The sequence below is a fragment of the Plecotus auritus genome (assembly GCF_963455305.1).
Source record: "Plecotus auritus genome assembly, chromosome: 5".
Classification (NCBI taxonomy): domain Eukaryota; kingdom Metazoa; phylum Chordata; class Mammalia; order Chiroptera; family Vespertilionidae; genus Plecotus; species Plecotus auritus.
This window is the reverse complement of record NC_137776.1, coordinates 160485319-160513072: the sequence shown is the minus strand read 5'-3', so window position 1 is coordinate 160513072 and position 27754 is coordinate 160485319. Positions and strand designations below refer to the sequence as shown.

General features: G+C 44.3%; 1 protein-coding gene across 1 annotated transcript; it reads right to left on the bottom strand.

The window, feature by feature from the left end:
* Positions 1 to 102: 102 nt before the first annotated feature.
* MSANTD3 (Myb/SANT DNA binding domain containing 3) lies at positions 103 to 27754 on the bottom strand. The gene is made up of 3 exons (XM_080668074.1): positions 27618 to 27754; positions 13080 to 13530; positions 103 to 2992 (listed from the first exon to the last, which is right to left on the bottom strand). Exons 2-3 carry the CDS (start codon positions 13495 to 13497, stop codon positions 2583 to 2585), a joined length of 828 nt encoding a protein of 275 aa, XP_080524200.1. The 5' UTR covers positions 13498 to 13530; positions 27618 to 27754; the 3' UTR covers positions 103 to 2582.

Here is a 27754-nt window from a genome sequence, read left to right as displayed (position 1 = left end):
ACATTGTTGTTTGAGTGCTTAAGTGGTCAATTCTGAGCAAATAATACCCAGCACACTGTGTACACAAAAATGTACCTAACCCCAATTTTTTTTTTTTTTTTTAGAATAAATCAAAACATCTTCGGGTGGGTCCTCTAAAACTTTGCTACCGAGAAGGGTGTTGACCAGACAAGTCACCTGGGATAACCTGGGAGCTTGTAAGAAACGCAAAATCTCAGGTCCAGCTGCAGAATCTGCGTATTAACAAGATTTCCAGATGGATAGGTGAAGCAAAGGCAAATTTTTCTCATTCCACACCTCTGCTTCGAAGGGGACGGGAGGGCGTGGAAAGTCAAGTTCTGTCTCTCGTAAACTATTGAAGTTTGGGCCTTTATCCAGATGCTTCTTCACAAAAAGGTCCATTTGGTAAAAACTAAGTTACGAACACAGATCCTTTCTTTTGAAGAAGACTAGTCTTCACAAGGATCCTTTAAATAACCAGTTCCTTTAAGAGATTTAAAATATGATCATGTATAGTCCAGCTGACATGGCTCAGTGGTTAAGCATCGACCTATGAACCAGTAGGTCATGGTTCGATTCCCAGTCAGGGCACATGCCTGGGTTGTGGGCTGGATCCCCAGTAGGGGGCATGCAGGAGGCAGCCAATCAATGATTCCCTCTCATCATTGATGTGTGTTTTTTTCTCTCTCTCTCCCTCCCTTCCTCTCTGAAATCAATAAAAATATATTTTTAAAAAATAAAGATAATGTATAAAATGAATTGATACCCATTTGTTTTGTGCAGTTCATAAATAAGAAGTATTTGTGTACCTTACTGAACTTAAGGTCCCTAAGACCCAAATTCCAAAATTATGAGGGAGGGAAGCTTAGCCAATGCAGTAAACTATTGACCCATGCCCTGGGATAATTATGATGTTAGCAGTACCCATCTAAAACTGTGCAGACCACCCTATCGTCAAGGAGTTGTAGCAAATTCTAAACTTCATCTAGACCAACTCCCTTGCTTTATGGAGAGGAAAGACCAGTCAAGGATTAAAAGGAGTTACCCAAGGTCCCAGAGCACTTGAGGCAGAACCAAGCTCAGAATGCAGGCCCTGACTCCTAGTCCTACACTCCCTTGACCGCCTCTGCCATACCTCCCCAACCCATGGCCTTGAAATCCCATTCTCAGAAGTTGCCGACCAGCCTTACTGTCCCTTCCCTTCAGCCAGCTACTGCTGTGCCAAGCTCTCAGGGCTGTTTTTAACACGAGGCTACAGGAGAAGCCATATCACAGCTCAACCAAAATATCCATTTATCAATCCATCTTTCCAAATAAGTTGATAATGGATTCTTAAAAGCCCAATGCTAACTGTGTAATGTAAACTACATAGCATTACTATTAGCTAGCACCAGGAGCACGCTGAGGGAAGGGTCCTTAGGTGGCTGAAGATTAGAAACAAGGGCAACCATTAACTCAATAGTACAACGTAGGGAGGAAACTACAGAGGGAAGGCCAAACCGGGCACACGGTGGGGGAGGCAGCACCTTTAAAGAACATACACAGTGTGACTATAAAATTGCAAGTCTTTTCTTTTAATAAAACAAACATGAGAGAATGTAGAAATCTAAACGAAATTTCTCCCTCCAAGTAGCTACATTCTTAGTTCCAACAGTGCTCCCTTTGTTGGCGACATTATTTGAACTCCTCTTTGGGGAAAGACCTTAAAAAGTAAAAGGCCAAAAAAAAAATAAAAAAAGTAAAAGGCAGTCGAGGAGCCACATCAGGAAATATCCTTCCACATGTTGGGCTATTTAAAATCAGAAAGTCACCCAGCTGGCGTGGCTCCGTGGTTGAGCGTTGACCTATGAACCAGGTGGTCAGGGTTCGATTTCCAGTCATGACATATGCCCGAGTTGCGGGCTTGATCCTCAGTGGGGGCATGGGGGAGGTGGCCGATCAATGATTCTCTCTCATCATTGGGGTTTCTATCTTTCCCTCCCTCTCCCTTCCTCTCTGAAATCAATAAAAATATATTTAAAAATAAAATCATACAATAAAATAAAATCAGAAAGTCCACACTCAGAGGATACGACTGAAAAATGAACGAGGTGCTGCAGCTCTCAGGGAGGTTCCCTAAAGACCTCTAGCAAGTACTGAGCGACAGCTTCACCACTTGGAGAGACGTGGGGCCTCCTGGGACAGCCACGTTCAATGGGAGGGCATCATTGGGACAGAAGACTTCTGCTGTCTAGTAAAATAAATAAATCAAACAGCCACACTCCTTTATAGTCACACTTGCATTGGATTTTTAAAAAAAATACAACACTCACACTTGGTTCTTGTATGGATTCTAATTAGGAGACATTACATTCAGAATGATAGCACTCATAGTGATAATGTTCTGAAGACTAGAACAGCTTCTTTGCCACGGAAGGGGTACAGAGGGTGCAGCTGTTTACCTGAACGTATTCTTAAATAAGTGACTACTACCACTCTACGTTTCCTAGTTGTAGCTGTTACAGGTTACTGACCGCAAGTTCATGTTCCAGACTTTCTTTGCCAATACAGATCAAAACCACAAGGGAGCCACCCTCACAGTCTTAGGGTGAATTGGGAAAGGGCCGGTTAAATGAGGAAACAGGCCATTCCTTGGTAAACGTTTGTAGTTTTCTTTCCCAATACATCTTCTTTTTATTGAGAACTTCCATTTTTATCCTGTGTTCCTCCTCTGCCATCTCACACTCTCGCTCTATCTGCTGGATTTTGGCCACATGCACCTCATTCATTTGTATCAGCTGCAGTTGTAAGATGGACATTTGTTGATGGTGTTCTTCCTCATGCATCTTTTTTAAAGCACCTTCCTGAGAGGTTTTGCTCCTGTAGTTTTTATTGGCTGTTATTCTGACAGCTGAACACGAGGGTTCAGGTTGAGAGGTCCCCTCACATACTGGAAAATGTATGAACTCTTTCTCATCATCGCACAGTTCTCTATTTGAAACAGCAAATGATTCTGAAAAACAGTAGCAGAAAACATATGTTCAAAGATTTTACAGGCAGAGAGTAAATCATCCTATTTCAAAGTCAGGGTCCCCCAGTACAGGATGTATCTGAAATAGCATCTGCTTTGGCCTGCATGTCTACACGTGCCCTTGCCACACCTGACTTTTTAAAAACCCATAAATCCAAAGCAATTTTCCCTTAAGAAGTAATGATAAGGTGTTTCATCATGTCATTTCTAGGACCGCAGACTGTGGGAACAGGGTCAGAGACTGAGCTTAATCAAGAATCGATGATCTTGTTATGTTGATGTAAGTTCTAAACTGAAGTGTGCACAACTCCGAAAGAGCAGAAAACCACAGTACAAGGCCAACAGTGGGTTTTGAGCTTAAGTTCTCCCTCCGTCTGATCTCCTTCGCTCACTTTCCCATCCAGCCATGAACACATGTTCCAAGTCCTCAAGGGTGTCATCACTCTGTTTCCTGGGTAGTTATCTCATAAGTGTTCCTTCTTGCAAAATGAGCCTGTCCTCCCTGGCTTAGCTTCCTTCAATCTGTATCTGGCAGTTTCCTCTAATACTGCCGCCTGGGGGCAAATATTCAGATCCAAAGACCCTTGTCAATGTCCCGCTTAGGTAACCTCTCCCTAGCGCTTGACATACTTTTTGAAATGTTTTCCCCTCTATTAGCTTCTGAACCATCATCCTCTCCTAAATTTTCCACAGCATCCTCACTGATTGCTTCTTCTCAAGTCTCCTTTTGGGACTCACACTCTTGTTCCACCCACCTCTAACCTTTTAATACGCCCCCGAGGTTCTTCTCTTTGGTTGTTTTCAATCTACCCTAAGTAACCCTTATAATCTGGTTCTAACCTTCCTTTATCTTCTTTTCTTACTCTTCAAAATATCCTGTGCACCCTTCAACTACCACAAACTGCTCACCTTCTTAAAGGCCATGCTTTTTTTCACCATTCTGACTCACCGTTCCCTCAACCTGAAGTTGGACTATCTGTCCCCCAACTCACTCAAACATACACTCTGACTCCATTCTCCCTTTTTCAACCTCCCCCCAACTCCTGCATCCCTCGGGATCAATGCCATGTGCTCTGAGAACCCTGAGCGCTCTCCTTTCCCTACACTTACTCTTCTGTTACAGCACTTAACACACACGGTGTGGGGCAAAAGTAGGTTTACAGTTGCTCATACGGAAAATAACACAATAATTACTAAAGACTAATACAAGGATAAAGTCTGTGTTTTGCATACCCTGTACTAGTATTATTTTGGGACCATGCTTTATTCATGTCTTTTATCATTGAGACCAATGACTTTACCTGGTACACAGTGGGTACCTGATAAATATTTACTGTCTGAAGCCTTGAACAAAAGGAGAAAAAAAGCATATGATACAAAATTATGCCATTTTTGGTGGTGCCACGTTGACACCACTATTTTTATAGGGCAATGACATTAGTATGAATTAGGGAGTTTCAGTAAGGAAACCACTAACCCATGGAGTCTTCCCAAGGCTTTCCTGGGAAGTTTTACACTTTCAATAATGAGAATTGTCTCCTTGGAGAAAAGTACTATCTATTTATTCACAAGAGTTGATTACATTATTATGTCCACTCCATTATTCCAGAAGATGGGATGCTGTGCATGTTAATGGCTAGTGGGAGAAACCTAACCCATAATACTCTGTTCGTAAAAGGAAAATGGCTACTGTTTAAATAATTTCACTCCAAGGGGTTGGGTAACAAGCATAACTAGTCCCTAATTAAGGTTAAAGAAAAGGTAAAAATTTTACTTTTGAAAGAGAAGGTTAAAAAGCGTACTTCCAGCTGGCTGGTGTGGCTCATTGGTTGAGCGTCGGCCTATGAACCAGGAGGTCACTGACAATTTGATTCCCAGTCAGCACACATGCCCGGGGCCGGGCTTGATCCCCAATGGGGATCGTGCAGGAGGCAGCCAATCACTGATTCTCTCTCATCATTGATGTTTCTATCTCTCTCCCTCACCCTTCTTCTCTGAAATCAATATATATATATATATATATATATATATATATATATATATATATATATATATATATTTTTTTTTTTTTTTTTTTTTTAAGGAATACTTCTACATCATCCAGAGATAATGAAAATGTCTCCCTAGGAATCTTTCCCAAGTCCAATGGCCCTGGTCTCCACCAGATGCCCTTCCTTCATGCTGCCACTGCCTCCTGAGCCTATGTCTGGGCAGAGCACTTGTTAAAGCTGAAGGTTTAACTAGAATACTTTGAACAAAGAGACTAGCTTTTATTCATCCTCATAAAGAAGCCAGCACAGGGCCCAATACACTGCTGGGCCTGTAAGAAATGTGTGGGGGAGGAACTGGCTCCAACACAGCACAGCTAGGTGGAAAGAGCCGAGGCTCAGGACAAAGCAATGGGACACGCTTAAACCTAAGAATAGGTCCCTCAGATATGAGCATCAGCTGTGAAGAGGATTACCTCATCCGTTTCCTTTCTAGTCTTAGATCTGAAAGTACCTTCTTTGAAGACTGGACACAGATATTTTTTTGGTACCTTTCGCCTCTTTTCTCTTTGATTTCATTCCAGAGGATACTCCTGAGTTTATGCCCTCACAATCACTCCTCTCTCCCAATATTTAAATGCTCATTTTTATCGCAACAATTCTAGGCTTTGGGGAGGTGATGATGATGATGATGACAACGACAGCAGCTACTATTTTCAGGCATTATGCTAGTGTTTTACAGGCATTACCTCATTTAATCCTTACAACAACCCACTGAAGGAGGTATTATTACAGAACATCAAACACAACATCCAAAGTGGCTAGTTGAAAGAACCAGGATTCCAATCCAGGTCTTCACCATTCCAAAATCCAAGGTCAACTAGCACAACACCTAAGCCTCTCAGTACTTCACTTGCTCAGCTGATCACTTTTGTGTCTTAAAATGCAGCCTCCGCACTGTATTCACTACAAAATTACCTATTATTAAGAATGTAGATGTATATTCCAAATTTTGATCTCCAAATTTCTCTCTAGAGCTGTGAACATGAAGATAGTATGTTCATGTCTGGGAGCACAGAAATGACTGTATGTAACAACAATCCTTTTTTAGTTTAAATGTGTGCTAACATACATATTTTAAAGAAAAAATAAAGCCAGGCCTCTTGAGAAGACTCTAGCAGGAGCGGGGGCCTAAAACTAGAGAAGCCTGATGAAGTAGTTAATTAACTCTCACACAAATATTAGCTCCCATGAATGGAAGCTAGTGTTCAGATGGGGAGAATCTTCTCTTAATTGGAAAAAGACTACCCTGGGAATGGCAAACACACACCATGTAATCTCTCTCCCAGGTAAAACAAAGCCACCCGAAGCAGAAAACAACTCAATCTTGTGCAAAATGGATATGAAGGCCTAAGGGCTTTCCTGGGACCAGAGAACACAGTCAAGGGAGCATTCTTTCATTTGGGCAACTCAAGTACATTTAATATCAGCAGGAAAAGCCTACTATGGCAGTAAAAGAATGGGAAGGAAACTGTGTTCAGGCCAAACACCAGCTCCTCTCAACAGAACAAAGGAACCAGGACTGACTGGGAGAATCCTATCTAATAAAAGGGTAATATGCAAATTAACCATCACTCGGTCACAAAGATGGTGGTGCCCATAGCCACAAGATGGTGGTGCCCAGTCTTTTCAGCCACGCTGGAATCCCCCAGTCCCGGGGAGGCAGCTGCTGAGAGCGGTCAGCATGAGTGGCCTGGCGGAATGCTTGCTTCATCACCGCGGCGACGAGGCAAACGTTCCGCGCCCAGCCGCGGATGGGCCTCTGGGCAGCGGGCACAGAGCGGCCAGGCCCCTCAGAGAGCTACTGGCACACAGATTTGTGCGCAGGGCTACTAGTGAATAAATAAAAGGTGACAGATGCACAATATGCAATACTATGTATCAACTAAGAAAACAAATTAGACTGACATGCTGCAATGGGAATGGATCTTAAAAACATTATTCTAAGAGAAAAATGGCAAGAAAATGGTATCTATAGCACAATTTCTAATCTATTTAAATGAGAAAAAATATGTGCACAAAACAGCAATGCGTGCTTTCAAGAACATATGAGAGAGCACACAACCACATTAGAATGATGAAGGGATAGGAGAAGAGAAGGAAAGTGCTGAATGGTGAATAAATATATAAGTAACACAATGGGCTTTTCCCAGACCAGTGATGCGGTGTGCCATGAGTGGCAATATAATCCAGTCCCCTATACTTGAGTTCTCACCCCAGAAGAACAAAGTTGGATTAAATAGTGATAATAGTAGAATTCATTAAGGAATGTTTTTGTGTTAATTACAGCTTTGAGTGCCCATGTCTGCATTATTCAACTATAACTTTATAATAAAAGGCTAATATGCAAATTAACCCTCACACCCTCACAAGATGGCTGCCTATGGCCAGGCCGGCAGGGGGGTTAGTAAGGGATGACCAAACGACTGAACAGCAGGCTGCATGGGGCGACCAGTCTGGTGGGGGGGGGGGGGGCGCATGAGGGGCAACCAGGCCAGCAGGGGGGGGCAGTTGGGGGTGACCAGGCTGGCAGGGGGGACAGTTAGGGGTGATCAGGCAGGCAGGTGAGCAATTAGGAGCCAGCAGTCCAGGATTGTGAGAAGGATGTCTGACTGCCGGTTTATGCCTGATCCTTGGCAGTCGAACATCCCCCGAGGGGTCCTGGATTGGAGCGGGTGCAGGCTGGGCTGAGGAACCCCGCACCCCTCCCCCCCACATGAATTTCATGCACTGGGCCTCTAGTAGCTTTATAATAAACTAGTGGCCCTGTGCACGAAATTCGTGCACGTGGGGAGGGCGTGTCCCTCAGCCCGGCCTGTACCCTCTCCAATCTGGGACCCCTCGAAAGATGTCCTACTGCCGGTTTACAGGGATTGGGCCTAAGCCAGCAGTCGGACATCCCTCTCGCAATCTGGGACTGCTGGCTCCTAACCACTCACCTGCCTGCCTGATTGCCCCAACCACTCTGTCTGCCGGCCTGCTTGCCCCCAACTGCCCCCCGCCATTGGCCTGCTCGCCCTCAACTGCCTCCTGCCATTGGCCTGCTCACTCCAAACTGATCCCCCCCCCCGCTGCCCTGATCACCTCCAATTGACCCCCACTGACGTCCTGCTCGCCCCCAACTGGCCCCCCTGCTGGTATGCTTACCCCCAATGGCCCCGCCCCCCACCAGCCTGATCACCCACAACTGCCCTCCCCTCTTGGCCTCTAACCACCTCTACCTCGGCCCCACCACCATGGCTTTGTCCAGAAGAACGTCCAGAAGGTCTCCTGGAAGGTCTCCCAGTCTAATTAGCATATTACCCTTTTATTAGTATAGATCAAGGCCTGGTGCACGGGTGGGGGCCGGCTGGTTTGCCCTGAAGGGTGTCCCAGATCAAGGTGGGGGTTCCCTTGGGATGTGGGGTGGCCTGGGCGAGGGGCCTGTGGTGGTTTGCAGGCTGGCCACGCCCCCATGGGGTGAGGGTCCCCACTGGGGGTGTGTGGCCAGCCTGGGTGAGGGTCTGAGGGCTGTTTTCAAGCTGGCCACAGCCCCTTCAGGGTGGGGGGTCCCGCTGGAGTGCCTGGCCAGCCTGGGTGAGCGGCTGAGGGCCATTTTCAGGCTGGCCACATCCCCTTCAGGGTGGGGGTCCCCGCTGGGGTGCCTGGCCAGTCTGGGTGAGGGGTTGATGGCTATTTGCAGGCTGGCCAAGCCCCCCAGCAGGAACCCTCACCCTATGGGGGTGTGGCCAGCCTGGGTGAGGAGCTGAGGGCTATTTTCAGGCTGGCCACGGCTCCCGGCGATCCAGGCTCCCAGCCCCTCCTTTTTTTCTTTTTTTTTTTTTTTTTTTCAGCCCCTCCTTAAGCGGAGGCCAAGGCCGGCTGGAAGCAAGTATCTGGGATTTATTTATCTTCTATAATTGAAACTTTGTAGCTTTGAGCAGAGGCCAGGGCTGGCTGGAAGCTTGGGTTGCCCCTGGAAACCCAGGCTCCCAGCCCCTCCTTGAGCAGAGGTCAGGGCAGGCTGGAAGCAGGTATCTGGGATTTATTTATCTTCTATAATTGAAACTTTGTAGCCTTGAGCGGAGGCCAGGGCCGGCCAGGGCGGGTGGGAAGCTTGGCATCCTCCATTGCTGGGGGCAACCCAAGCCTCCTGCTCGCTCCAGCTCCAAGGCCGCAGCCATCTTGGTTGGGTTAATTTGCATACTCGCTCCTGATGGGCTGGTGGACGTGGCTTGTGGGCGTAGCGGAGATATGGTCAATTTGCATGCTTCTCTTTTATTAGTGTAGATAACAGCATATGAAATTAACTTTAAGTTCTCTTAAGATATCTAAATACTATCTGAAAGCTTAGTTTGCTTAAATATATTTGACATTTGTCATCCTACCCTCCTGACCACTTTCAGCAAATTTTGTGGTTTCCCTTAGTTTGTTCTGCAAACATGTTTCCCAAAGATAATCTCACTTATCTTAAAATGGAAGTATCAAAGCCAAATTATCAAATATAAATCTACAGAATACAAAGTGTTTTAACATACTTAAGGGGAAAATACGGGTTTTTTAAAAATACATTAAGTGTTAAACTTACATTTTAAAATTACTGAGTTCAAATACAGATGTACATTCAAGAAAGTCATTGACAAAGCTAATACTATCCTGGATACAGTGATCAAGATGACAAAAGTGAAATTATCTCACACACAAAGAATTGTTGGAGGGAGGCCTCTAGTGGAATACTGTAAGGCTCCATCCTGGTTAATAAAGTCCCACAATTCTCTGAGTGCCTAATTCTGCAACAGGTATTCTGCAATGTGCTAGAACAGTGCTGTCCTATAGAAATATAATATAAGCTACATATGTGATTTTAAATTCTCATACCACATTAAAGAAGTAAAGTGAAATTAATTATAGTAAAATATTTTTAAGTCCCACATTTCTAAAATATTATCATTTCAACGTGTAATTGACATAAAAATTATTAGTAAGATATTTTACATTCTTTTTTTTGATACTAAGTCTTCAAGATACAGGGTGTATATTATAGCATGTCTCAATTTGGTCTATCCCCATTTCAAGGGCTTACTAGCCTCATGTGACTTATAACTATTGTATTGGACAGCACAGTGTAAGAGATAAAGTAAAACACATACATACACACGTGTGTGCACACACACACACTCCTTGTGTCAAAATACACATTATGTAATGAGAGTCATAACTCTATTGCATATTTTCAACCTTTTTCCCACAAGGACCCAGAAGGGATGATGGACAAATTCAGCTTTCTTTTTATTTCCTAAAAGTAAATTAAATGTAAAATGAGTCGGGTAACACCAAAGCTGTTTTAATGTAAAGAAAGAGTTCCAGTACCTTATCTACTTGTGTTAACGGATTACTTTGGACACACTCCCCAACTAATAAAACACCATGGTTCTCTACCATACTATAAATTTGACCTGGAGATAGGAACAGGTAGCATTTGGCTATATTTTAATAATTACCAGCAAAAAGAGAAGTCTCATGTGCCATATATGTACAAACATCCAATTTAATATCAATCTCTTTTATAAGTTGGTGTCTAGCAAATGTCATGACAGGAAGGACACTGAGAGTCCATATTTATCCCCTTCTTGCTGGAAACTTATGAATTGTGTTTATGAACACATGAATTATGTAATTTCCTCCAAAAAGAAAAAGAAAAACACTTATGAACTTTCTAGATCCTACTCTAGAATTTGGAAATGGGGGAATGAGACTGTCCTCTTAGAACCACCCTTGAAATCAATACACAATAATACAGATCAAAGATTTGCAAAGTGAACTAACAGCAGTCCACACCAGCACCTTCCTAGGTAACATCTCCCAGGGAACATAAACAATTTGAAAAGTAGCCCTGCTATTCACCTCCTTCCCTCCCACCCCAGCACCAGTCCCTTCACTGCCTCCAAGGCCAGCAAGATGGACAGTAGCTGGCTGAAGCTACAAACATCTCCAAAACAAGGACACTGAGAAGGGGAAAAACAAAGAGCTGACAGGTGTCCTCATAAACACTGTTTGCTGGAAGGTACTGTGGCTTGGGACTCAAGAATCAAAATTCAGACACAGGGCTCCTACACTGGAAAATGATGCATGATGTGCATGACATTAACCGCCGTGTTTGCTCAGCTGGCTTCCTTGACTTAACCTTGGTCAGATGATCAGCAAGCAAACTTCTTTTAAAATATATATATATTTTTTTAATATATTTTATTGATTTTTTTACAGAGAGGAAGGGAGAGGGATAGAAAGTTAGAAACGTTGATGAGAGAGAAGCATCAATCAGCTGCCTCCTGCACACCCCCTACTGGGGATGTGCCCGCAACCAAGGTAAATGCCCCTGACCGGAATCGAACCTGGGACCCTTCAGTCCCCAGGCGGACGCTCTATCCAGTGAGCCAAACTGGCTAGGGCTAAAATATATTTTTATTGATTTCAGAGAGGAAGGGAGAGGGATGGAACATCAATGATTAGAGAGAATCATTGATCAGCTGCCTCCTGCACGTCCCCTACAGGGGATTGAGCCCGCAACCCAGGCATATGCCCTTGACTGGAATTGAACCTGGGACCCTTCAGTCCGCAGGCCAACACTCTATCCACTGAGCAAGCTAGGGCAGCAAGCAAACTTTTGATTGTAACTTAAGTTCCCAGGATAATCTGCCTAGAGGGGGAAAAAAGTGCTAATCAAAACGTGTTATTCAGTTCACTTGGTTATTATCTTTTTCTCCCAACATAGATAACACTCTGACTTTTAATTAACTAGTCCCTTAGAGCTCAAACTACTCTGGGGACACCAATAAGTGAATTTCTCATCCTGCAAGCCACAAATCAGATGTTCCTGTTGCTGGGTCTTTAGTGCACCTTATGAGCGGCCTTCTGATCTTCCCAGAATTTATTAAGTGTGTCTTGTGCAAAGTACAATGAATCTTCATATAAACTAGCCATTCTTATCTTAAAAGAGGAAGGAATTATTGCATTCTCTCACCCTCTTCTTGCCTGGAGACATTTCAATAGCCCCTTAATTCCAACCTTTTAAAGCTATGACATACTATCATTACTTCCTTGATTATATGACATCTTTTCCTTCCTGAAGAACTCTATATAACAAATTTATCTTTTCAATGAGAGTATATTAAAGAGAAAATAATTTTTCCCAGAATTCCTCAAGTTACCAGGAGTGCCACAAACCAAAACTGTAGATCACAATATAATAGTGGGTGGAAATGCTGGGTTTTTTTTTTAAGTATATATATATATATTTAAATATATTTTTATTGATTTCAGAGAGGAAAGAAGAGGGAGAAAGAGATAGAAACATCCATGATGAGAGAGAATCATTCATTGGCTGCCTCCTGCAAGTCCCCCACTAGGAATTGAGCCCACAACCTGGGCATGTGCCCTTGACCGGAATAGAACCTGGGACCTTTCAGTTCGCAGGCCGACACTCTATCCACTGAGCCAAACCAGCTAGGGCGGAAATGCTGTTTTTTAATCTGGGTGAATGCTAAATGGGTATTTGCCCTATTAGTCTCACAACTTGTATTAAGTCTGAAATAGTTCACTCTTTCACTAGTAATGTGGCCTTTTGCATGACTTAATGCAGTGCTTTGCCCATTATCAGTCCTCAAGAAACACTTCTTTGGTGGGGGTGGGGAGGAATTGAATGAATGAAATAAACCTTCAAACAAATCCACTTCATTGTATTTGAGATAGGTTAAGATAAGCAACTAAAGTACTTCATTAATGACAGCTCTGTTCATGTAGCCCCTTCGTTTTCCTTATTCGTCAGTAATAATAGCGATAAGAGAGAGAGTACAAGGATATAAACAAGTACTTTCGTTTTTATGTACTATGTGACTTGAATGTCCTATGAGACTTTGAATTGGGAAACTCAGGTTGGATACGCGAGTTTCTTTTTTATCAAGTCCCTTAGAATTCAGGATGTTAAAATGCACACGGCAGACGGGTCCCCAGAGAGAACATGCAGACCGAGCTCAGGGCCATACCTTGGGCGGCAGCATCGGGGTGGTACTCGGGCTCTTCCTCGGGAGGGCTCTGCAGGAAGTAGAGCTGCTCGGGCAGCATGCTGGCGATCTTCTCCTTCCCCAGGACGTGGCTGCTCAGCAGTGGGCTGACGCTCCGTTTCACTTTCTCTCTCCTTTCATGGGCCATAATTTTTTTCGTCCGAGCCTTGATGTTCTCCCAGCACTTCTTCAGCTGTTTGAAATCCCGCAGTGACACGCTCGGCTGAGAGTTGTACTCGTGGGCGAGCGCCTGCCAGGTCCGTTGCTTGAGGGCAATAGTTCGCGCATCACTTTTCTTACATTCCAGCACATACTTGTACTTTTCGACCAACGCAAGCAGGATGCTCTTTTCCAATTCTGAGAAGTATTTGGCAGGTTTTATGATTTCGTTGTTTTGCATTTTCCACTCTATTTCTCCTGGCCGTTAGCTATCCTGTAAAGGGAAGCAGGAAACAATCATTACGAATGCCAGGAATAAAAATGTCAGCAAATCACTGAAAGCTAATCCCTGCTTTGATCCCCTTGTCTGAAACACAGCACTCCTTTCTTTTCTGCTAATGTTGACTTAGGACAGTCTCAGGAAAACAGAAGTTTACTAGGAGTGGGGTTTTACTTCATAGATGTTCGAGCGGGTCCTGTGTTGGAGGTCTTGGCCATTCTGAGAATATCAGCAGAAAAATACAAGTTGGACATCCTTTATGGAACTTCAATATGGAACTCTAATTTGTTAATGTATCTATTCCTACATCATGTGAGGACACTGATTACTCCCCGAATTGAGAATGTTAGGCAGCTTTTCAACTAAACAGCTTTCTCAAAGTTTTGTCACAGCTGAAGACCGAGAAGCCACTGTGTAACCAAATATAAGAGATCACGTAAACACTATCAAGATTTCAGAATCACCAAGAAATCACCCGAAACACCTGACATTTCCATCACTATGTCTGTGACCTGGGATACAGCCAAGCTCCTAGAGGAACCTGTTTCTTCATCTTTAAAATGAGGGCTTGGAGCCTGTGATCCTTAAGGTCTAAAATGCATGTTTAAAAGTGTACAATCCTATGTAAATAATTTATATCATTTCAGAGGTGAAAGGGCCGGGCACTTAGAATTGAGCCCAATACCTCTCTTTTCTTTCTTTCTTTTTTTTTTTTTTTTTTTTCTGGACATTTCATACAAATGGAATCATACAATATGAGGTCTTTTGTGACTGGCTTCTTTCACTTAGCACAGTGATTTTCAACCTTTTCATCTCATGACACACATAAACTAATTACTAAAATTCTGTGGCACACCAAAAAATGTATTTTTTGACAACCTGACAGGCATAGGTATAATTTTTATTTCTTTAACTCTGGACAGCTCTTGCTGTGTTGGCTGTTGTCATTTTTTAAATTTGATAAGCTAAGGGAAAAACGGTCCATGCCCCTGACTAAATAGTTAGGTATCGCATGTTTTAAAAATTCTTGTAGCACACTGGTTGAAAATCGCTGACTTAAAGCAATGTATTCAATGTATATCTACCCTGTAGCATGTATCAATGCTTCATTCCTTTTTACTGCCAAATGATATTATGGATATAGCACATCTTATTTATCCATCTATCCATTAATGAATTTTTATTAAGATATAATTGATATAAAACATTTATTATTTTCAGGTGTACAACATAATGATTCGATATATAGAGAGCAAAATCACCACAATAAGTCTAGTTGACATCCATTAAACCACATAGCCACAATTTTTTTCTTATAATGAGAACTTTGAAGATCTACTCTCAGCAACTTTCAAATAACCAATACAGTATTACTAATGATAATCACCATGCTGTACATTACATGCCTAGGACTTAACTATTTTGTAACTGTAAGTTTGTACCTTTTGACCATCTTCACCCATTTTGCCTATCCTCCACCTCTTGCCTCTGGCAACCGCCAATCTGTTCTCTGTATCTATGAATTTGTTCCTTTTTAAAGACTCCACACACAAGTGAGATTACACATTATTTGTCTTCTCTGTTTGACTTACTTCACTTAGCCCTCAAGGCCCATCCATGTTGCCACAAGTGGCATAATTTCCTTTTTTTGTTGCTGAGTAATAGTTCATTATATATTTATATGTGTATCTCACATATATTGGCATAATTTCCTTTTTTATAGCTGAATAATATTTCATTATATATTTATATATGTTATCTCACATATACTGTGTATATATTGTGTATATGTGTGATGTATGTATTATTTATGTCATATATATCACATTTTCTTTATCCTTCTTTTCAATCAAGGAACTAAAGGCCAGTAAAGTGAAATGGATTGCCCAACATCACAAAGTCAAGAACCTGGACTGTCCTAATAGTCTGGTATTCTTTTTTTTTCCTTAACATAGCAAATAGCCATTTTTATTATGCAATATTCCTCTAAAGTCTTTGTTCACATCCTATATAATAAAAGGATAATATGCAAATCAACAGAAGGGCGGAACAACCAGTCACAATGACCATACTGACCACCAGGGGGCAGATGCTCAATGCAGGGGCTGCCCCCTGGTGATCAGTGTGCTCCCACAGGGAGAGCACCGCTCAGCCAGCAGCCTCTCCCGCCTTTGCATCAGTTGGACATCCCCGGAGGGCTCCTGGACTACAAGAGGGTGCAGGCCGGGGTGAGGGACCCCCCCCTCCCTGAGTGCACGTATTTCATGCACCGGGCCTCTAGTATATCAATTATATATTATTTTAAAAAGTCAAAATGATAATACATTTTTCTTCATTATTATTAAAGTCTACACACCTTTTCATTTTTAATAAAAATTATAAACATTTAACATATATAAATTTACTTTGATATACATATACATAGTAAAATGACTACTACATTCAGGCTAATTAACGTATTTCCTTACCGTTACCTTTTTTGTGTGTGATGAGAACACTTGAAATCTACTCTCTTAGCATGTATCCAATGTTCAATACAGTATTATTAACTACAGTCTTCATGCCTACATACCAGATCTCTAAACTTACGGTATTCATCCTACATAACCACTACTTTGTACCGTTTGTCCAACATCGCCCCTTTTCCCCCTACTCCCCACCTCCAGTCCCTCATAAGCAATCCTCTATGAGTTTGAAGAGTCTGGTCTTATTATCACTTCACAACTATTTCTTGGGCTCTTACCTTTGGAGACTCCAAATTACTCAATCATGACTCCCTTAGGTCATCATGCCACCCTCCCCGATGCAGAACCAGCATCTTTCACACAATAGGTGCTTAGTAAATGTCTTACTCTGCTGAAACTGTGTGTTTTTTGACCTCGCACTTTTCTCACATCTCACAGGAAGTTCCCCACAAAATTAATCTCTCAAATACATTATGGCAAGAATGTCGCTAAGCAACAATTAATGCAACAATAAAGCATGTTCCCATTAGTGGAAAGGACCAATATGCCCCAGTCCTCCTGTTCTCCAAGTCTGATTTTTCAGTGTAACAGAAAAGCATCAAGACAGTGATGACATAGTCCATTTAAAACTGACTAACCTGCCCGACCTGTGTGGCTCAGTTGGTTGAGCATCGTCCCATGCACCTAAAGGTCGATTCCAGGTCAGGGCACATGCCTGGGTTGTGGGCTCGTCCCCCATAGGGGTTGTGCAGGAGGCAGCTGATTGGTGATGTTTCTCTCTCATTGATGTTTCTATCTCTCTTATCTCTTTCCCTTCCTCTCACTATAAAAATCAGTAAAAATAATTTTTTTTTAAAGTTAGGGGGAAAGGCTGTGACCTTTAAATTTATGGTACACTAATTTAAAATCACACTTTTACAAGCCAGCTATTTACACACTATGCCTGGGGAGAGATTACTGTAGAAATGACTAGCTAAAATCTATTAAACCTGAGGCTGGAGACTTGGTCAAATCAGAAAGCCTTGAGATTGAGGCCAAGGAGTGTGGGCTTTACATGAAGGCAATGGAAGCTGACCAGGGCCTCCCACTAGGGCACCACCTCCTCCCAAAAGTTAAGATTAGATGAAGTAGTACCGTGATCAGTGTCTCCACATACCAGGTACCCTGTCTCACATTCATTGTGGGCACATCCAGTATCAGAAATGAAGATATCTAGCTACATGTCAATAGTAGCTTGGCCCTCTGGTCTTGGGCAAAACTAACTGAGGGAAAATTTCTCTTTGCAGATGCGTCCCTGCACCCCTGAATTCTCAGGCCTTCAATTATATTGCTCTACTGTTCCTACAATTACCTAATCCAGGCTCCTTCTTCCCCAAAGACCCAAAATTAATTTTTTGCCTTCATCAATATTCCTGCTTCCTGTAAATCAGTGTTCCCCAAACTGAAATTTATTAACACACATCTCCTACATCTCTTCTGTATCATCTCTCTCCACCAAGATGTTTATGACTAACTTTACTTTCTATAGTTTTTATTAGGAAATCAATACGTTTACTGAATGTTCTTAAACAGCTCCCAGAGCAGATTCTGATCTGATCCCCCATCCCAACTCCTCTGCCCCAAGACGTCAAAATACCTACTTTTCCTCATGCACCCACACTTTTTTGTTTTTGTTTTTTTAAATATATTTTTATTGATTTTAAAGAGGAAGGGAGAGGGAGAGAGAGATAGAAACATCAATGATGTGAGAGAATCATTGATAGGCTGCTTCCTGCAAGCCCCCACTAGGGATTGAGCTCACAACCCAGGCATGTGCCCTTGTCTGGAATCAAACCCAGGACCCTTCAGTCTGCAGGCTGACGCTCTATCCACTGAGCCAAATAAGCTAGGGCCCACACTTTTTAAGAATCACTGTTATAAGGACTGAAACTGATTCACAAGTGGAAAAAGTTATTGTTCCCTATTGTGTTCTATTATATGTAATGTTATTTATATTTTTATAAATATATGGTATATATTTATAAATATTTATATTTCATATATATAAATTTTTCTTTATTTCTTCAAGATAAGTCCCTAGGGGAGGAATGGTTGCCACAAAAGATGCAAACACTGAAGACTTTTGTTACATCACCATCTGTCCTCCAGAAATGGTGTACCGATTTACATTCCTACTATTAACACACGAGCATGTCTGTTTCTACACTTCATTTGCTCTTGCTGTTAACATTTTTTAAAAATCTGTGCCAACTGTGGAGGTGAAAAGTGTCACCTCATTGTTTAATGATATATGAATTCCAGTTCTGAGGCAAATGAGTCACACTGAACAAAGTCCCTCTTATACTTGGTGGAATTCAAACTACATGCAATTTAATTCTTCCTCACAATGTGTGCAGTACCACTAGCTGCCACCAGGTGGCGGAGAGCTCATGGGGGGAGTCTAAATTCACAAAAGATCTTGCCCTAAGTGTGGCCAGTTGAGTCTCTAATAACTGTAATAACAGCAGATAACTTTTATTGAACCTTACAAGGTGAGTTAGACCCTACACTAAGTGTTTAATATGCAGTATATCATTTAATCCTCCCCCAAATAGCTCCTGAGAGCATCATTTGTTACATTATAATCTTTTCTGTTAAAAAAACAACTTTATTAAAGTACCAGAAGAAATTATACAACTGCTCTCAAAAGCAAATACTGAGAATTGCCAACACCTGGGGACCATTAATAGCCTGTTAACTAAGCTGTTATTTAATCACTAGCTAAGTAAATCCAGAGTTACCAATTTACTTTGCTTAATTTTGTAGAACAGCAGGCCTCCTGGGGCCATGTGGTTGTAGTCTGCAGGGCTATAAAGGGATTCTGGTGTGAGCCAGTGTACCCCAAAAGCCCCTATGGATTCCCAGCAACCTCGGAAGTAGGCTGTTTATCCCCACTAACCAATTATATTTCCTAGATCGGAAAAGTGAGGCTCGGTGACTAGCTGGTAGACACACAAATAGTAAGTAGGTGACTAGCTGGTAGTCACACAAATAGTAAGTAGAAGAACCAGGATCCCAACCCAGGTCTTACTCCAATGTCCTTACCGCCCTCTGCTCTGCTTAGCTTTCTCCTTTCAGACCTAGTGACAACCTATAGTGCCTTTGCTCAAATTACATGTCGAAATGCAGAACAATCTAATTGTCATCAGAGAAAGGTCCCGAGGTAGAGCAACTTTAGGGGGAGCTGTGCCTGCTTCTGTCTGGCTCCATTTGGTAGCTCTTCCTCTCCTCTCTCCATCCATCACCTCACCCCTCTATGTCTCAAACCTGGGGCCCTTAGCCCCTCACTCCCCACCCCCACCCAGGTGTACCTCTCTCACTCCAACCCAAGCTCTGAAATAATTTCTGCTGTTGATCTGGTAAGAATGTATGTTTGAAAAATAACTGTAGATATAATATGGAGCTTTAAATTGGTCCACCCCTCAAGGGGATGCTGGCATTCTGCTTGAGCATCTGACTGACAGTCCTAAGTAAAGAAGCACTTCCCAAAAGAGATCTCCACCCGAAGCTTATCAATAGAAACTTCAAGGCTAGAAAGCACATTCTAGATTACAACTACTCGGCAACGTCCATAATGGGTTATAGATGACAACATAACAATCCTTCCCTGCTGTATCTGCTTTTATGAGAGAGAGAGAGACGGGCCTTACTTGTGCCCAAAATCTGCTCAGTTCAAATCATCTTTTCTGTCTGCGGTTCTGCTAGACGGAGTGCTACCCATTCCCACGCGTGGCTGTGGTCCAACAAGTCCAATGACCCTCATACAGTGGGCCTTCAGCAAACATGTAATGAATGACTGCATTCTGATATAGGCGTAAAACGGCCTACTAAGCACAAGATGAGTATCATGCGTGATAAAACAGTCAGTACACTAAAAGCTGCCTTAAAATAAAAATGGTCCAATAAAATAGCAAAATCCAAATGCAATAGAAGTTCCCTGTGGGCTAGGCAAAGACCCATAGACAGGACTAAATAAAAGAACACAATCCCAATATGACAAAAGAACAAAAAGGAAAGAATCAGCACTATTCCCAAAACGCTAACATTGACTAAACCACCAGAAGGTTGTAATCAGTACGTTTAATATCCACCTAATACAAAAATGTATCAAACATTTGTAACCCCCCCCCAAATTCATATGTTGAAGCCCTAACCCCCATCCATGGTGGCTGTATTTGGAGACTGGGCCTCTAAGGAAGTGCTTACAGGTAAATGAGGTCATAAGGCTGGTTGGAGATTAGTGCTCTTATGAGAAGAGACACCAGAGACACCCCAGGGCTCAGAAAGTGGGCATGTGAGCACAACAGAGAGATCCAGCCGTGGGCAAACTACGGCCCACGGGCCGGATCCAGCTGTTCTATCCGGTTCTCTTGCTCTCCCCTCCGCTCCTTTACTTTGAATTTATATTAGTTCACACAAACACTCCATCCATGCTTTTGTTCCGGCCCTCTGGTCCAGTTTAAGAACCCATTGTGGCCCTCGAGTCAAAAAGTTTGCCCACCCCTGTGCTAGCCCCTACAAGCCCAGAGAAGAGGCCTCAGAGGAAAGTCTACCTTGCAAGCACCTTGATCATGGAGTTTCTATCCTCCAGAACCGTGAGAAATACGTTTCTGTTTTTTAAGCCACCAAGTCTGTGGTATTTTGTTATGGCAGCCCTAGCTGACTAATACAATATCTAATGATATTTGAAGTCCACAAAGGGTCAAACTAAGTCCCAAAATGTGAGCAAAGGCTAGAGAAACTTGGCCAGATTTTACTTCTATTTCCCTTCCTGGAGAAGGATGTTCTCTGAAATCAACATTCAGAACGGGAACCAAGACTAAAGATCGGTGGCATCGAGACCTCGGACAGAGGTGAGGTCATCGGTGAACTACTGCTTTTAAAGTAAAGTGAATGAATTAAACCAAAGAACTGGATGCAGAAAACCTGGGCTCAAATCCCGACTCCAGCGTTCACCTAGCTGTGTGATTCTGGGCAAGTCAATTAACTTGGCAGTTCTTCATCTGTAAAATGAGACTTATACCCCCTGCTCTGCCTTACTCTCTGCACAGATGCCCTGCAATGGGAGTAAAGAACAAGCATAGACTAGAGCTTCAAAAAATGTAGTCCTTTCTGCCCCTCCCATCCATATTAAACTGCCGACAGTTGGGCAATCATCTTGTTTTATCTCAAGAGTAACTGTCTTCCTCTTCTTCTCACCAGAAGTAGGAGACACGGATAGACATTTTGTAGACATGATGGAGTGTCAAAACACAAAACACAATATTCAAAAAATGCTGGCAGCACAGTACGCTGTAGACTATCGGTGGCTTACTGTCGTGATTGCATGGCTGACAGGAGCCACTGCTCCCTGCTGCTGCCCAGCACCACGAGAGAGTAACATATTGCAGATCACTAGCCCAGGAAAAGATCAAAGTTCAAAATCCCCAGTACAGTTTCTACTGAGTGAACATCGCTTTTGCACCATCGTAAAGTAAAAAAAAAAAAAAAAAAAAAAAATCGTTGTGGACCATCTGTACACTCAAATACTTACTGACCCTTTTATTTCATAGACGCACAATTCAACAACTATGTAATGAACTCCTGCCAGAGGCTCAGTACCTTCCTCAAGTATGTGGGAGACATGAAGACAAGCTGACCCCTATAGCCTGGAAGGAGCGCTGGCATGCATAAACTGCTGACTAAAATGACAGGCACACTGAAACAGACATCACAATAGGGGACAAAGCATACTGGGTGTTCAGAGGAGGAAAGGAGTTATTTGCATTTCTCATGAACAAGAGGACATTTGAGCTAGATCTCATAAGAATGTATAGGATATGCCCTAGCCGGCTTGGCTCAGTGGATAGAGCGTCAGCCTGCGGACTGAAGGGTCCCGGGTTCGATTCTGGCCAAGGGTACATGCCCGGGTTGCGGCTCGATCCCCAGTGGGGGGGTGTGCAGGAGGCAGCCGATCAATGATTCTCTCTCATCATTGATGTTTCTATCTCTCTCTCCTTCTCTCTTCCTCTCTGAAATCAATAAAGAAATACATTTTTTTAGGATATGAACAGAGAGAGTTGACGGAGATCATTGAGATAAATAATTGCTAAGAAAGGGCCCGGACTCTGAGTGGTGATAATGGAAAGAAAGAGGTGCACACCAGAGACTATTTCAAAGCAAGAAGTAACCGGGACATGTGTGTCCACACTAGAGTGAGAGATCAAAGGAAAGAGGACACACGAGGATGAACTGAGCATGTGCAGGCATCAGAGAGGGGACCGGACTGAGAATCCTTAAGATGGAGGAGATCCTCTCCAATGCAGACATAATACAGCACAGCGGACTGTGGATGGGCTGGAGGCAAGGTAGTGTGATAAGCAGTGATAGATGTGCCCCGGATTTGTGGGATCTAGCATTAGAACCATAACTCCTACTAGACTGGATTGGCATTAGAATTAACACTAGCACAGAGTAGGGCCACAACTTGGGAAAAGACTGAAAGAAGGAAAGTCTACAAAAATAGCAGGTGGGCGGCAGGAAATGTGGCATCCATTCCCTGGGGGGGGGGGGTGGGGACTGGCAACAGGTTATGGGTGATCAACTCGCTCTAAAGAGGTGAAAGGCTATTTCCGATCCTGGTCTACTGACTCTGTATCCTGACCACCTTTTGGGGGGACTAACATTGATCCTAAAATGCTAAAACTAAAAAGTGACCTCAGTCCAATCCTCTCACTTTACAGATGGGGAAACTGAGGCTCAGAGCAAAACAGGGGGCTTCCAGGGCCCCAGTGACAGAGGAGGGCCTAAATTCATTTTAACCCTGCCCCCTTACTTCCCCTTTGGAAGCCTTCCCCCGCCATCCCAGTGAAAACTCGAGGGCACTGCTCCCAATTCCAACACTCATTTTGTGAGGTTAGGCAAGTCCCCTTTCCTCCCTGACTGCCAACTCCTCATCTCGACATTGTAAAGTTAAAGAAAGAGCTCTCTAAAGTCCGATCAACTGCTGGCCATCCTGCCCATGTTAGCGTTGCCACAACACTGGTCTTTCTGCTACCTAATGTCCACATCTATGCCTAACATGCATAGATGCTATTTCCTGATTATTTATGAGGCAAGTGGAGCTACCAGCCAATGAAAGAGAACACTGCAACAGAATAAAGTTATAGACAATTTAAGGCCCATACCCAGACTCTGCAGGTTAAGTAGCTCCAGGTGAAATGTCTAAAGCAAGTGATCGGTTCTCTCGTTCATTCCTGTCACCCTTGAAGAGGGCCTGGTACATAGCAAGCACTCAATAAAGGTTTGTGGAATACATGTTAAAATTAACCTGCTTGCCATTTGCAATTTTTACAAGATGTTCTGCTATCTTAAATTTCTCCTTTTATAAAGGGTTTATCATAAATAATTCCCTGACTTCTTGTAAACATTATTATTGTATGTCAAACTTTTAAGAGCCCCACCACAACTCTGATGCCTTCATGATTTCACTTTATCCAGAGGGAAGAGTAGTCAGACGTGCTCCAGTGCACACACCTGCCCGTACCTGCTCTCAAATGTTCACACCTGGCTACCAGGAGGGCCACTCACCTATGCCCTCCATCTTCTCTCCCTCGGAGGGTTCTCCAGCCTGAAACCTAGGGCAGAACTGCCTTCCTCTAACGTGCTGCCTCATCTTCCCCTTCACACCCACTCCGGGCAGTCCTGCAACTTGGAGGTGTTTATTTTTACCATCTGTGTCTTAGTGTGGCTGTGAGCAGAACCAGCCTGTGTTTAAGGCAAGAGCTCCCACCTCCCGTGCTTCCACCCCCTCAGTCCCCTCTACCAGCCAGATGACAGTTCTTGAAAGTTCTGACCTCTTCCTTCTCCTCCCCCACAGCTCTGTCCTAAGCCATCTCCCCACCCCCACTCCAGTTTCTCTGAAATTCCCTCAGAATCATGATTAAAGTATCCTCCCTGAAAAGTGCTTTTACAACACAGAGTCCCTGTATAGGTAGGTGTTCCCACTCCAGCCTGCGTCTGGTCTCCGAGGACTCTCTCTGCTACTCCCACCACTTCAGTAACAACCGTCAGCTCTCAAATCTCTGGGTCAAGGGCCCCAAGGGCTTACCTCTTACTGCAATGCTCAGAATCACTCTGTACTGCGGCCTATCCATATCCATATCCTCAGAGGGTGAGTTTCTGAGGCTGGAACTACATCTCATTGGTATCTTTTGCACGCAGTAGATCCTCAGTGTTTGCTCAAAGGGGTGTCAGCCCCATCCTCTCTCCTCAGCACCACACACATTTCCAGTTGTCTACCAGCAACTTATATCTAACTATCCATTATGGGCATCCCAGAAAGCTCCCATACTCCATAGCTTAAAGGACATTAATTACGGCCCTACCCCCAAACATCCTGATGTCTGATTTCAGCCACATCAACTTAGCTTCTCAAAGCAGAAACCACAATGTGCTCCTTCACTAACATGTAACCAATCATCAAGCCCTATGATGTTTTTATCTGAATATCTTCCTCTCCTCCCCCATTCTCACCGCCTATGTCTGAGGCCAGGTCCCAGTCTCCCACAATGATCTCCCAAACTCCCAGCCCCTCTTCCAACAGCGACCAAAGAGATCTTCCTAAAACACAGTGATCGTGCCACAGTCCAGGGTGTACACCTCTGACATCTCCCCACTGCCTCAGAGATAAAGTCCAAGCTCCCCACATGACACTCAAGGCCTTTCCAGATCTGGCCCTGATTACACTACCCTCTTCAGTCCACCGCACTCCACCCTCTCCATATACTTTTCAACCCAGCCAGACCCAACTCACCTTCATGCCCTTGAACCTGCTGTGTCTTTCTGTCTCCGAACATAGGCTTCCTCTGGCTGGAGTCCTTTACTCCAAGGACCACTAAGAGCTCATTTTCATCCCTCAAGGTCCAACCCCTGTGTAACTTTTGTGATGCCTTCCTCAACTAATGCTCAAGCAGTTATGCTTATTACATTTATAACACCTTCCTTCTAAGTTTGAGGCAGCTTACAAACTATGCCCACACAACTGCACCAAGATTTTTTTTTTAAGAGACTACCAGAGCAAAGACAAGAGTTAAAAATAGAATAAGGAAGTGGTAATCAAAACCTCTATCCTAAGGTCTCAACTCATCTTGTAGGAGGTAGGTTAGCCCTGAGTTTTCTGTCCAGAATGAATTAGTTACTCCTGTGTGAGCTCCTCTGTGGTGTATGACTGCACAGTAGCACTTCCCATATTTTTTTGTAATTTGCTCTCTGTGTCCATTGCTCTCACTGGACTGGGAAATTCCTAAGGGAATAGATAATATCTGACTCATCTTTGTGTTCCTGGCGTGAAGCATATGACTCAGCACAGGATTGGTGTTCAGCAGACATTTGTTGCATGAATGTCACCATGGGCAGGGAAAAGGTACTTGTTGAAGTCCCTACCAGACAGTTATAAACAGTTTTACTTTCACAAAAATTTACAGAGCCAGATTCATACCCTCAACTGCCTCTCTCTCCCAACTACACATGGGAGATGTGCTCTTTCCACTACACATGCTCTCCCTATCTTCACCATCACCATGTACCCAAAGACCCTCTCCTTCAAGCCTGGGTTTAAACTCACCCTTCTTCAGCCCTGGCCGGTGTGGCTCAGTTGGTTGTGGGTTTGATTCCCAGTCAGGGCACACATCCAGGTTGTGGGTTCGATACCCAGTTGGGATGCATAAGAAGGGAGGCAACTAATCTATGTTTCTCTCTCACATCAATGTTTCTCTCTCTCTCTCTCTCTCTCTCTCTCTCTCACACACACACACACACACACACACACACACTCAAATTAATAAAAATAAATAAATAAAACCACCCTCTCCAAGAAGCCTTTCCTGCTCACTCAGGAGAAAGGTGAGCCTGAGTCCAACCCTGACCTGATAATTTGTGTAAGAAATTATCACAAATCAGGAGAGTTAAGGTGCCTCCTTGGGAGCTGAGAACTGAGCAGTCTGCTTGGGCATTCTGCACACAGTGTTGTGAGGCCCTCAGCTCCTGCTTCTACTCCCTTTCTCAGGGTGCAGTACCTAGGCCTTCCATGCCTTTCTTTTGCTTCTTCAGGTTTCCCCTTCCAAACTGAACCCCGCCATCATCTCCTCAGGCCCACTCTTCTCTAACCAGGTGGACCGTGTTCAAAACACACTCCTTCATTACATCAATTAGGTCTCTGCAATTTAAACGTGTCCTATCAAACTTTAGGATGGGTGAGCTTCCCAAACTCTGCAAACACATTAAAAGAATGTCAGGTATCGCACGAGAAGGGACAATGACATCTTAGGAGGCCCAATCACTTGCTCTCAACCCATCTGAATATTTTTGGGGTGGCCTGGGAGTGTTCTCATCCCAGCATCTCTCCCCACACCTAACCTCCCCACACCTAACCTCCCCTCCCCGGAAGCAGGATGCTGGTCTCTAGGGACAGGATGGAATCCTGGTCCAGAATGCTACTGGGGTGATGCACCCTGGTCCCTCCCTCCACATCCTCTTCCTGAGCTTCTCAACCCCTCCCTCTCTCCACCACCCACCCCTTAACTCTTTCTGGACCCAAACTCCCATAGCAGCCCTCACTCCTAACTCAGGATCTATGTTTTTGAATTACCATTCAACAATTTCCTTTTCACACAACCGACTTTTCAGACATGCTGAAATGCACACCCCTGGCCCTGATGTTATCTTATGTCCGGTTTTTAATGTTTTACAAATCTACCCCTACACCCCACAACCACTCTCCTGATACTGCAGGAACACTTGTAATCTTAAATGTTACCACACCTAAGAAACACCCAACCTTCTGAATCAGAACAGGGAGACTAAATTCTTTATTGTTTCCTACTCCTAAATAAAGATTATTCGTGCAATTTACAGTAGCTACATCACAGCGCCAGTGGGATAATTTAGATAACTCATGCCAACTGTTTAGTACCTAGGCCCTGGTGCATAGAAAGCGCTCGAATTTACCTATTATCACTTACGTGCAGTAATTACGTACATTCTCTCCCACAATAGCACCTGGGGGTAGGTGTGACATTACGCACTCCACCCCCACCCCGCCGGACCCCCATTTAGGAAAGCAGAGCCCAGGCTCGGAGTCGGGAGCTTTCCCAAGGTCAGGCGGGCAGCGGTGTGATGCTCGGCCCTCGGCCTCCGAATGAGGGTCCCCTCCCAGCACACCCGTGGATGGGACACAAGGGTCTTCAAGGAAACAAGTATGAAAAGCGAGCACAGTGCCCAGTATACGGTGGGGGCCCCGGGATGGTAAGATCCAGGCACTGAGGATCACATGGATTCCTCCCAAGAGGCTCCTGGGCCCGGGGTCCAGAGTGCCCGACCCCGGGTGCGCCACTGAACCCCCGCGGTCCGCGCCGCGGGCTTTGTACGCCGCAGGCCAACCCCATTCACCGGGTCCCCGCGGCGCGCGCAGGCGGCCGCCCGGCCTGCGGGGCAGGGGTCGCGGCGGCTCGGCCCCGAAGCCCGCCATGCCCGACCGCGGTCCCCGCACGCCCGGCCCGCGCCCCCGCCCCGCTGCGGCCCGGCCGGGGAGCCTCCTACCTGCAGCGGCGGCGCGGCGACCGGGGGAGGGGCCGGCGAGCGCGGGCGGCCTCGGCTCCTCTCGCAGGCTGGGCGCCGGGAGGGCCGCGGGCTCGGAGCGCCGGGCAGACGGCGCGCCCCCGGCCGGCCAGGCCCCG

Excerpts from the sequence above, each read along its gene's own strand:
- MSANTD3 (XM_080668074.1), bottom strand. The coding sequence starts at position 13,497 with ATGCAAAACAACGAAATCATAAAACCTGCCAAATACTTCTCAGAATTG. Across the intron at positions 2,993-13,079 it reads CCCCGATGCTGCCGCCCAAG|AATCATTTGCTGTTTCAAAT; the intron begins GTATGGCCCTGA and ends ACTGTTTTTCAG.